General features: G+C 38.8%; 1 protein-coding gene across 2 annotated transcripts; it reads right to left on the bottom strand.

The window, feature by feature from the left end:
* Nucleotides 1-807: 807 nt before the first annotated feature.
* On the bottom strand, nucleotides 808-12834 carry C10H15orf61 (chromosome 10 C15orf61 homolog). 2 transcript variants are annotated; one of them, XR_010561717.1, is made up of 4 exons: nucleotides 12501-12834; nucleotides 9911-10065; nucleotides 7652-7800; nucleotides 808-968 (listed from the first exon to the last, which is right to left on the bottom strand). XR_010561717.1 is itself a non-coding variant. In XM_065412149.1 (3 exons), the coding sequence occupies exons 1-2, from the start codon at nucleotides 12832-12834 to the stop codon at nucleotides 9938-9940; spliced, it is 462 nt and encodes a 153-aa protein (XP_065268221.1). In that variant the 3' UTR covers nucleotides 8018-9775; nucleotides 9911-9937. The 2 variants fall into 2 exon arrangements, 1 of the variants encoding a protein (XP_065268221.1); XM_065412149.1 differs by lacking the exons at nucleotides 808-968; nucleotides 7652-7800 and adding an exon at nucleotides 8018-9775.

Here is a 12834-nt window from a genome sequence, read left to right as displayed (position 1 = left end):
CAGATCCTCTAAAATGCATACAGGGCTTGCAGAGTTTTAGTCAATAGGTCAATAACGTGCCATCGCTGGTAATTAGTAACAATGGTCAATGATGGGATATTAAAAGTTACTACAGAGAACTTTTTTCCGGAGGGTCTGGCTGGAGAATCTTGCTCGCATGCTCGGGGTTCAGCTGATCGCCACATTTGGGGTTGGGAAGGAATTTTCCTCCAGGGTAGATTGGCAGAGGCCCTGGAGGTTTTTCACCTTCCTCCGCAGCATGGGGCAGGGGTCGCTTGCTGGAGGATTCTCTGCGACTTGAAGTCTTTAAATCATGATTTGGGGACTTCAACAGCTGAGTCAAGGGAGAGAATTATTCCAGGAGTGGGTGGGTCAGCTTTTGTGGCCTGCATCATGCGGGAGGTCAGACTAGATGATCATAATGGTCCCTTCTGACCTTAAAGTCTATGAGTCTATGAGTTACCCCTACATGCCTTTGCCACTACCCCTTGTAACTCTTTTGCACTGGTTTAAGGCATGCAGAAGGTTTGCACAGACCTTCTGCACCTTGGTCAATTTTACAATTATCACTGTAAGTGGAAAACTTCAAATGATTTCAGTTCAGTGGGACCAGAATTGGGCCCCAAATGGAACTTTTAAACCTGTTTCTTCCTCAGGATACAGAGTATTTGGAATTTTTTTTATAAACTTTAGGGAAATGATCCTCTTGATTTAGGCCAGGTAATGAAATGTTTAAGTCTTGTTTTAAATGATGTACATATTTTAAAAATAAGAAAAAACACACAATCAAAATATTTGTATGCTTAATACAATTAGTATTATTCCAATGCTACATATGCTGCACAATTACTGAAAAATTACAGCATGAACATTACAAATGAAAGTGATCAAAAATAAGTCTATACAGTGTTAATGTTACTGTACCTTACCAGACCAGCTTCAGGGGCTGCATAATTGTTTCTGCCAACCTATAAATTTTTGAGTAACAACAAAATCATTGTGATTTTTCTTACTAAATAATTCATACATTACAAAGCATGTATGTAACAAGACCCATGAATCACTAAGCATATACAGATCATATCTAATGGCATTTCTTCTTATAAAAATAATTCCAATAGATTTATATATTTGGATTAACTACAACACATTGACTTTATAACATATATAATTTTATCCACACAAAAAAAAAAAACAATTTAAAGAGTTCTTTAGGAAGTGTTGTGTTTTTAAATTTGCATTTTAAAATTGAAAGAGTTCCCTGATCAGACTACTTGTGTAAAGAACTGCTTTGCATCATGTTTTACAGGTTGATTCTATTGGGATTATTAATATCACTGAAAGTAATAAACTGGGTTTTATAATGAACTAGTACAGTGCTCATAAACTGTGCTTAAAGTGATGCAATCATTTTAAAAATAACTCTTAGCCATACATATTCTACCTTACCAAACAAATAATGATTCCAAACTGGCTGATTTTACAATGCAGAGTATTCAATCATTTCAAAATCTTAATAGCTTCATCACAATTTTAAATGTTGAATTTACACATTTGTGTTCCATGCAACAATTTCCTCATTCAGACTTTGTTTATCTGCATAGTTTATAATTTGAACATGCACAAAAATCATGGGTTTTACCCAACTTCTCAGCAGACATTTAATAGCTATTTGCTATACAAAGACTTCATATTTTATAAAATATACCATAGTGCATTGACTAGTATTATCATAAATAATTAAAACTAAACAACACTTGTCTAAGAAGCAATGTACATTTTATGATGCATTATCCTAACTTATTTAAGATGCATTTTTTCCACATACTAATTCACAAGGGTCAATAATTTGCAATGAGTATCCTAATCATTAATGAAAATTAGTGAGGTTGTACTATACACGTATTACAGGTTTTATTTAAAGGAATTTTTTTTAATCCCTAAATTAAGATGCCATTACTGTCTCTCAAAGTCCACTTTGCTGTAGTTATCAAGTGGATTTAAATTGAATGATAATGCTCAAAAGGTGTGTACAGCTAAGTACTTCCATACAAATGTACGGTTTGAGAAAAGCACAGATTTTAGTTCGAGTTCTATTATCTTATGCTTCTATAGCTAGCAAGATTATAGGGGAAGATTAAGGCATGTTACAGTAAACAATTTACCATACATGGCCCAAGTAAAATAAAATAATGTAGGAACCCAAGGAGAATGAAGCCAAGTTGGTTCAAGACATAGGTCCACAAGCAAGAAATCTAAGTAAGCCGGGGGATACCATATAGCTGCATGTGGGTTTTGTTAAATTTGGTCTTTTAAATGGCTTGCTCTTTTTCATATTTAGAGGCAGCATGGCCTAGAGAACTAAGCAAGTGACTGGCTGGAGCTAGGGACTACTGATTTCTAATTGTGGTGTTGCCACTAACTCTCTGTGGGCTTGTCATCATTAGTTTTAATTTATTTATTTTTATTTTATCTTCAAGTTCTTCATTTCATATAGCTTAAGGCCAGAAGGGACCATTAGATCATTTAGTGTGACCTCCTGTAATGCCACAGGCTGTTAAATTTCACCCATTTACCACTGTATTGAGCCCCATAACTCATGTGTGCCTAAAGCAGAACTTGCATTTAGCTAAAGCATATCTTCCAGAAAGGCATCCTGTCTTGGTCTGAGGACATCAAGAGATGGAGACTCCACCACTTCCCTCAGTAGTTTGTTCCTATGGTTACAAATGTATGCCTTATTTCCAATTTGATATTTTTCTGGCTAAATCCAGATTAAAAAAAGGTTAGGCGATCCCTAGAGTAAACCAGAAATGATTGTAGCCTGGAATAAATGTTTTGGATTGTCCTGAAGAGCCTTCACAAACATGTTAACTAAACTACCTCAATATAATCAATTAATTTAGAGATTAAAAAACAAAACCAAACACTATGTGACATTGGGAAAAAATCAACACAAGGTGTGTTGATTTTCCCCTCTGTAAAATGGGGCTATTTACTCACTTAACAGGGGTGTTGTGAAAGTTAGCTAGTTAATGTCTGTAAAATAAGTGCCAAGTATTACTATGAACATGGTTGTTTTTACAGGTAACCCTTTTATGCAGCTGATCTATGCTTTTTTTTAGTTTGGCTGTCTTTGTACCTGCCAAATGGTTCTGATCAGTTTTATATTATTTAAAGGTTTAAGATTAACTGTCTGTGTCACAATGTAGCAGCACTTACTTCTCAGTACACAAAAGATTAACTTCAGCTTTCAGTTCCCTTGCTGTCCCAGAGTGCTTTTGCAAAGGGAATAACTATAACAGAGCCAGAACAAGAAGAATGCTTGAAACAAGTTAGGGTGCCCTAAGTTAGGGAAACTTATGTTGTTCATGTCTAAGGGCTTGTCTACACTGCAAAGTTGTGGACAAAACTTTTGTCTTTCATGGGTACTTAAAAAGTGCTCTCCTGCCGACAAAGCTAACGCTGCTCACGGGGCTGGAAGTATATTGTCGGCTAAAGTGCCAACAAAGAGTGTTTACACACGCTGACTTTTAGCCACAAGGCTGTGTCAACACAGCCTTGTCCCTAAAAGCTGTGCGGTGTAGACAAGCCCTAACTCTTTTTACTAGTGTTACTTTGGCCCAGTCCACAATAATGAAATTTGCACTACATCAATGTACTGGCACCAGTGTAAACCCATAATATAGACACACTGGACCAATGCAAAGCGGAGCTTACTTCAGTATACTGCCACATTAAGCACCGGTGTAAGTTCCGCTTTGCACCTCTACATTAGGGATTTGCACCTTTGTAGCTACTTTGATGTAGTTACACCAGTGGAAGTTTCCTTAACATGGCCAGAGCCCTTGTTTGACTTGTGTTTAAAAAAGATTCTCTTGCATTTAATGGACTTCACAGCCTGTTGCTATATTTTGTTTCTGCTCATCCATTCCATCAGCTTACACTGCCTTTTTAGGAACTTGTTAAAGGGACATTTAATTAACACTGTGCGTCAGTCCCCCATCTGTAAAATGGGGAATAGTACTTTCCTACCTCACAGGAGTGTTGTGAGGAAAAAATTTATTAATGATTGAGGCACCAAGATATTATGGTAATGAGATCAGATAAGTACTTAGATTTTTTTTTTTAATCACTTCTGCTAGAAATTTTTCTATCTACTGTTGTTATAACTAACACCCAAGATTATTGTACTGACAGATGAGAAAAATCTCTTAGTTTGTTTACTTTGTGATTTTAACAGTGTTCTAAATATAGTCTGTTCCACTGTGTTTTTTATATAGTAAGTACAGGCTGACTCCAACTCCCATTGAAGTCAGTAAGAGTTGGATTAGGCCCTTCGTTTGCTTGCAGCTGGTGTGAGTTTTTCCATTACAGCAATAAGGGAAGAACAAAATATTTTCAAGAAAGTAGAAAATGTTATTAATTGCCCACAAAATTAGCAGGGAGACTTAGGGGCAGGTGCAAGATACGAACCTACTGGTAACATATTTTATTTTCAAAAATGATGGATTTCAAGTTGATAATGTCTCTAACTGACAGCCTGCAGGTTACAGATAGCTTTAGATCCGCAGTAAAAGGAGCTGCCATCAGATACAGAAACTGATCTTTATATACAGTTAGATGCTTAGAAGATTAGAAGTTTGCTTTACTGGATATTTAGTGAAGAAGTTTCCATTAAAACAAATATACAAAACATCTAAGATTTAGCTATTTGGATTAGTAAACAGTACTCCAAGGAATATAGACTCTGTTAATAATACCTCTTATTGGTGGGAAATCTCTAGTGAAACAAATTTGTCAAACACACAAAAGGTATAAAAGTGAAATATAGTAATTAAGACTTGTGCTTTATTGATTGTGTAGCTTAAGTAATTTTTCATTACTAACATAAGATTTAATAAGTATAAGTAGTTAAAGATTCTGACTTGGCACTAGTCATTAGCATGTAATTGAACTAGTAAAAAAGATCAGTTAAACCTATGTTGATTACCACCTTATCTTTGAAAGGCAATTAAGGACCTCAGTCATTGCAACAAGATTTGATTGTGCAGCCTTTATTGGACATTGATCTTTCAGCAAAGTGCAGTTACATTTTCCATTAATTTACAGTAACACAGTTTAACTCTGATACCCTAGACTGTTGACCCAGGTAAGATGTAATGCTAAGCACTCATTTAGGTTAAGATGCCCCCAGTAGTCATTACTGTTTAAAAGGCTAGTGCTGAAAAAAGTAGCTACCTGATCTATTGGGTTTAGAGTAAGGTTTCAGTTATCTGCATTAGTTGTTAAGTGAGGTGAAACAAAGCTCCTTACCTTCTTATGTCATCTCACTCATTTAAACATCATCCTTGTATTCAGTGAAGAGATAATTAAAGCAAGAGTTACAAGGCAGATTGTACTTTGTTTCAAATGAGAACAGAGCAGACAAAGTCAGCAGAAAGTTGAAGGGTAATTTTGTATTTTAATCATCTGTGACAAAGTATTGATATATAAACATATGTATGCGTGTACACATATAATTTAGTAGGTACAAAAAGGAGCCTGTCAATTAAAAACAGTCACAAAAAAAATTAAAGCATCTCCACCTTGCTCCCAAATAAAAAAATTATTAACCAAAGATTAAGTCAAACCCTAGCCAGATCCACATAAAAAAGGCCTTCCTACAAGCTACTGCTGTATGCCTTTCTAACAGCAACTTAGGATCTTCTAATATCCCCAAACTGCAAACTAACAAATGGAGATCACTCACTCTTATTAAGAGAGTCAGCTATAATTCTCACCACATCTTCTAGGTGCTGCCTCCAATTTACCCTCGTCCCCTCTGTCTTATCTGGACTGGGTTTCAACCAGCTAATATCTATGCTCAAATCTCAACAACACACTAGGTAGAACATTTGACTGCACTTACTGGGTTGGATGAGATGTAGTATTCTGTGTCATCAGCATACTAAAAGCACAACAGCACTGTGCCTCCTCACTGACCTTCCCACAGACCCATAAATACATTGAAAAGGAGAGGAGGCAAATTGAACTCAACGTTAGAGCACCCTTCAGGACAGCAAGCAAGTGCCCAACACCACCGCATGGGAGGGAAGGAAGGAATGCAGCAGCCATATTCTCCACATGATGTTAATTAGATCTGAGCCCTCTAGCTCTCCAGGGCTGGTCTTTAGCCTATTGAAATCAACAAATACCCATTTGCTTCAATGAGTTTTGGATCAGTCCCATAGTAGATAGCATTCCCAACCCATTGGCCCTGCCATAATACCAATATCAATATTGCCCTTCTCATGCATATGGACCCAGTCAACTTTAGACAGATGAATCCTGGAAACAGTGCACCTTGGATATTCTCTGGAATGGCAGGCTAATCTACATCCTTTCTTCATGCCCTATCCAATATCAGGAGATGCCAAGAAACTTCAAATTATCCTGAAAGATAATTTCACTGGTCTTTCAAGACAAGAGCCGTTCACCACTCTATAGTATGGAAAAATGGTTTGAAGGACTTAGGGCCATTTTAGACCTCAATTGCTCAAACAGCTAGATGAGGAAGACAAAATTCTGAGTGGAGACTCCAGATTTCACTCTCAGTAGAGCTTCTGAAATCAGTGACCTGAAAAAAGCTGCTCTGCATGTTTCCATCAGGCTCTGTCATGAGCAATTTCATGAATTCACCTGTCTTCAACGCCAATACAACACATCTTCCAGTCTGTTTGCTACACCAGGATATTCCCAAAGGGATAGGTAGTGATAGCAACCAAGCTACAGAGTCTAGGAATTCATCTATGCCCACTTTTAGATGACACACTCATCAGAACCTTATCCCTAAAATGTAACCCGATCTATAGATTATGTATTAATTATATTGATTACTTAAGAATTCCCAGTTATCACTTTGAGGGTTAACAGGCCAAATATTAAAATCACTATATAGTTCTATACAAGAAGGCAAAGCAGTGAATATAATAAAGGCAAGTTAGCCCTATGGACTACAAAGGTCCCTTACAGGAAACACCCCTTAGGTTCTTCCCCATGTTTCAGGCACATGGCTTTGCAATAGCCTTACAATACAACTCCCTGGTTCCTTCTCAGATGATTGTCTATGTAGGAGCTGACTTAGATTCAAGGAGAACCAGAACTGATGGTGATAGGAACTAGACAAGTATCTAAATTGATGGTTTTCCATCAAATGAAGCAAAGGTTTGATAAGATGCCAATGCCAAGATGTCATAGAATTCAGTATTATCCATCCATCCTTATCTGCCGTTTCTATGATTTCTAGTCTCTTAATAAAGATCATTTCATGGGCAGGACTGCACAAGAGAGCTTCGGAAGCGCCTCTTTGGGCCTGGAACCATACCCAAAGTCATCACCAAGGTCACCAGCCTTTCCAGATGGGGAGCACTCTTGGGACATAGCTTGTCCCTCAACAGTGTTTTCATTTTTAACTCAGACCATGACTAAAGAATAAATCTTGGTCATAGACTGACCAAAAGAACCCCACAAATAAAGAAAGAGAATTTATGCAAAGAAAGAGAATGAGAGACAGATTTAATCTTTCACTTTTGATTAAAGCCAATTAAAATAGTTATTCACCATTACTTAATAAATGTCTCAAACATTTTGTGTAAACAAAAGCACTAACCTTTATGAATAGCATATTTTCCTCTAAGTACTCCAACAGCTCTTACACAAGTCTTAATGAATCCAATGAATGATATTATATTTGAACTTTGCCCTCAGCCATCTTCCAGTTCATCCTTCACCATGATCAACTCCACAAGAGCAAGAGGTCTATTGATTTTCATGTAATACAAGAAAATATTACATTTGCTTAATTGTTACACAGTGAGAGCATTGAACAAGAAATCAAGTCTCTATTTAATGCTGCTAGCAGCACAGAATTGCAGTGATCAATAGGGTAGTTTGTCAAAGAGGTTCTCTAAGGAGACTTGCCCATCACTGTATGGACAAGGAGTCACGTTGCCTGCATTTATTGAAAAACAGGTAAGCAAAGTCAGCAGTACACATTATCAGAAATCAAACAAGCTGCAGTGAATGGAGGTGCAACTCCAATGAAAAGCTGTATTTATAGTCTGGTAATTAAAAACCATTTTATCAGCCTCCTGTTGAGACCAAACCTTTACCGCAAAGTATTGACAAGATCAGTAGCAATGAATGAGCAGTATTTGACTTCAAACTTATGAGCTGTAGTTATTTAACTTTTGCTCATTACAAAGGAAATCAGTTCTAGCGATTCTAGCAAAATGCTAATAGTGAGTTTTATTATTAATGAAGCTTAATGTAACACTATCTCTTCTTCTGTGAAAGCTATTTATTCAACTTGTGTCAAGAATATTCTTCACTACTAAATATACTGGAATAAGTGCTCCTTTGACTAAAGTTTTATTTAGTGTTGCTTTTAGACAAGGAGACACACTTCTTTCATAAAGCATGGAACAGTTCACTGCTTACAAATAATTTTCAATAAGAATATGTATGTTGTATTTTGCATCAGTTAATTATATTGGTCATATTACTGATTTTATCCTTTAAAAAAGTCTTTTGCATGTTGTAACACGCTGCTGGGGATACCTAGAGCTGTGAGCCACTGTGTGCCACCCCTTGCCCTCAGCAAGAGTGAATTTTGCTGATGATCAGACTTGTCAGACCCCAGCCATACCAGTCTATCTTCCTCACCAGCAAACTCCTCAAGGCTCTCTCAGGCCAAACCTCATCCATTGTGCTAGTAAGATAAAACTGTAAGGTTTTGTGTCGAAACTCAATGCTGTAAGTGTTTCAGATGTTTATTTTATGCCCAGAATTGGTATGTTTGATATTTTGAGCAAACCTAGATGTCTTAGCATGTTTGATCTCGCAAAAGATTATTGGTGGATCCCTTTAGAAAAAAATGCACAGAAAAAATATCTGCTTTTATTACTGATATGGGACACTATGAATTCTAAGTGTTACAATTTGGGTTAATTAATGCAGGAGCCACTTTTCAGAGGCTTGTCAATCACGTGCTAAGCGGTTTACAAAATTTTGCAAGAGCATATGTCGAGGATAAAGCGGTGTTTAGCAACTCTTGGTCTGATCACAATAAACACTGTTAAAGGGATCAATACCCTCAGACCTGTAAAGCAGTGTGGGGAACTGCTTCTTTCAGACCGCTTCTTTTAGATGTGAGAGATTAAACCAACTATAACCAAAGAGAAAACAGAATTCTGAATTCAGATATTGAAAGAAAAAGGTGGAACCAGTTTTCAGATGTTTTCTTTTAAAATAGGTTTAGATGTGAATGTTCAGTTGATACATCCACATTAATGGAATATGCAGTATTCTAATTCGTGGGGTGGGGGTTAAAAGAGCATTTCAATACATCTGGATAAAAGAAGGGTGCTATTACAGATTCCTTCAGACTCTGATTAGGTACTAGGACAATTTATATATTGTTGAACACCTAGGCACAGAGTCTAAAACTCTCATCATTTACAATTATGTGTAATGTTTTTGGAGAATGTGTTCCTTGCCTTCAGTTTACATTACAAACATCATAACCTATCCGATGTATATAAATAAAGAGATTTTTTTTTTAAATAATCAGAAGTTTCTTCTCAGCAATAAGCATTTCAATCACTGTCTTTAGAGCTAACGCTTTTGAGGACAGTAGAAAAGTACACTCATTTTCCAAAGCTGCTAATATCTTATCTTCATTGACTCCAATATTCATCTCATGCCTCTGCCGAAACAGGAACATTTTTTGTAACTGAAAAAAGGAAAATGAAGTCTTTTGAGGACACCACATTAAAAAGGAACACATTGAAAACAAAGGTTTGCTTTTAAGTTGTTTATATTTTAAAGCAGCAGGAATATATAAATACCCACAGCTGTGAAAACCCACCAAATGAGAGTGCTTGAATGCACCATTTCAGTACATGGCACCTTCATCTTCTTTATTCAGAAAATAAATAGTAACTGGGCCACAACTTGTGTGAACAGTCTCTGTGACACTAACAAGAAACCAGGAGCCAATTCCATATAATAAAGTTGGGATGCCTACAAAAGAGAAATACTTGTTACATACAACCATTACAAACCAAGAGAACTAAAACTAACACAGTAATAGCTAAAAATAATGGGGAAGGCAATTATTATTGTTTATTCTTTGTATTATAGTAATATGTAAGATACAAAGTGAATAAGTAGTAAGGGGCTAAACTCAGAAGGGCCTTAAAATGTAAGAAGCTTGTATTTGATGCAGTGAAGAAGAGGGAGTCCGCAGATGGACTCAGGCCCTTCATTCAGTGCCTATGCATGCATGTGCCTAATTTTAAGCATATGAATAGTCCAACTGACTTCAATGGGACTATTCAATGCTTAAAGTGAGGCATGTGCTTCAGTACCTTACTGAACTGAACCATCAAACAAGGCGGTGGATAAGAGTCTGACTGGAGCACCAGAAAGACAGTCTTAGCAGCAGTGGTTTGAAAGGACATGTGGAGGCTGTCATAGTCAAGACAGGAGATGATGAGGGCCTGGATAAGAGTTTTGACTATGCAGACAGAGAGCAATCTTAGTGCTATTACAGAGGAAGCAGCAGCAAGATTTAGACAGTAGATCCAAGCATCAAGGCAGAGAGAGGACAGAATCAAAGATAACACCCAGAGAGCATTTCTAATACAAATTATGTAAAATTTGCAAAGTGATTATTGTAGCGTAAATCAGTTTACTGATAACAGCCAGAGCCAAAACCAATGAAATTTGTTAATATGAGAGATTACAATTCTCATAACAACCAACACTTAAATATGAAATGTCTATTATCTGCACACTATTTTAAAAAAATTACAAGTTTTGGGGCTATTGCTTCTTCATGTAAATCACTGACAAATGTTATACCAATATTTTCTTATTATTAAACGATTAGGTTGCTGATGTGCTAAGACCACGGCCTATCATGCTGACCAATATTGTCTCATTGTTTTTTTGTACTGTATCCAACCATTGTGTCACCTTATACTTAGATTGGAAGCTCTGTGGGGCAGTGACTGGCTTTTTTTAAATTCAGTGTTAGTACTGAGACAAGCATAATGAGACCCTGGGTCCATGACTGGCGCTGCTAGGCACTACAGTAGTACAAATAATAAATAAAAATGTATATTGTGGTAGTGTCTGAAGACCACCACCAGGTTGGGTCTCATTGTGCTAGGTACTGTGCAAACAAGTAATAAATGGCAGACCCAGTACTTATTTTCAAGAGCCAAATTCTGCTCTCTTATGTCTATGCAATCATGTTGACATCAGTAAAGCCAATGGCAACAGCAGCAGTTTAACTGAGGGCAGATTTTAACCCATGGTAATATTAGAAATGATTTGTAATAAGATAGGTACATTTTCAGATGGTGCGACGTTTTACTTCAGTTGATGTTGTCCCATGATTTGTTTTCAGTGATAAATTAATTTGTTTTTTATTGTCTCTGAAACTTCATATACACACACACCATCAGGAGATAGAAAAAAAAATCCCCTGGTGTACCGTACTGTACAGCTTATAACCTAGTCACTACATCTCATTACAAAGAAAAGTTAAAGTTGCTAAAATGTGTCAAATATAGTTTTTAAAATACTTAAAATCAAGTAGGGTGCAAATATTTTTCTTGATAGTCTGATGATGTCAAGTATCGGGGGTAGCCGTGTTAGTCTGTATCCACAAAAACAACAAGGAGTCTGGTGGTACCTTAAAGACTAACAGATTTATTTGGGCATAAGCTTTCGTGGATAAAAAACCTCACTTCTTCAGTAGTAAGCAGGAAACGCTCCTTAGAAGCGTGGATGAATGAATGAGCAACTGGATATTTTAAACGCTAGCAATAGTAGTATTAAAACAATAGTAGTATTGTTAACTAAGCAATAGTTAAAAGGCCAGTTAATATTCTTGTACCAGACAAGTTTATGTTAAAAAAAACAACCACCACCATCAGTTACTGCGATCAACAGTTTACCAGGGTGCAAAGGACCAAGGTAAAGGTGACCCGATGAGGGTTAAGCTCAGTGCAATATGTGGGCCCTGATCTTAGACAGGAGCCAGTGGTGCGCTGCCACGAGAAGCCTAAGGAATTGCTTAGGGCCCCACAGCTCAAGGGGGGGCCCCGATTCAGTATTACCCCCTCCCCCCAATATCCCTGATCTCATTGAACCTGGGCTTGTTCCCCAGCGCATTGGGCCGCGCTGTGTGGTGCAGTGCGTGGTTGGTGGCAGTAGTGCCAATGGCCATCAGCATTGCGGGGGGGGCGGGGGCCCCCCATGGGCTAGCGCCGCCTCTGACAAGGGCCAAGCGCGGGCTGAGGGGGGCTGGCGGAGACTCATGGCGACACCCCGAGCCCGCCACTGCCTGTGTGCGCGGGGCGGCCCCGGGGAGCTCGGCGGGGGCCGGGCCCAGGCCGGCCCGGAGCCCGCGGCGAGGCGAGGCGAGGCGGGCCGGGCCGGCTCACCCGCGTTGAGGAGCTTGAGGGCGGTGAAGGCGGCGTTCTGCAGCGCCAGGTCGCGGCGCGGGGCCCGCGAGCAGTGGTACTTGATGAAGGGGAAGCAGCCCGTGCGCAGGACGTGGTAGTTGGCGCCGTCCACCTGCCAGTTGAAGTGCGAGAGGCCGAACTGGTCGTTGCGCACGGCGCTGTACTTCACGCAGTACGAGGTCCAGTGGGGCAGGCCCCGCTGCCGCAGGTGCCGGCTCAGCACCTCGGAGGCCTTGGGCTTGGCGGCGGCGCCCCCGGCGGGCGGGAGCAGCCGCCTCAGGGCCGCCTCGTGCAGCTGCCGCAGGCGCAGCAT

The sequence above is a fragment of the Emys orbicularis genome, chromosome 10 (genome assembly GCF_028017835.1).
Source record: "Emys orbicularis isolate rEmyOrb1 chromosome 10, rEmyOrb1.hap1, whole genome shotgun sequence".
In the NCBI taxonomy this organism is placed as follows: Eukaryota; Metazoa; Chordata; order Testudines; family Emydidae; genus Emys; species Emys orbicularis.
This window is presented reverse-complemented; position numbering and strand designations above follow the sequence as displayed.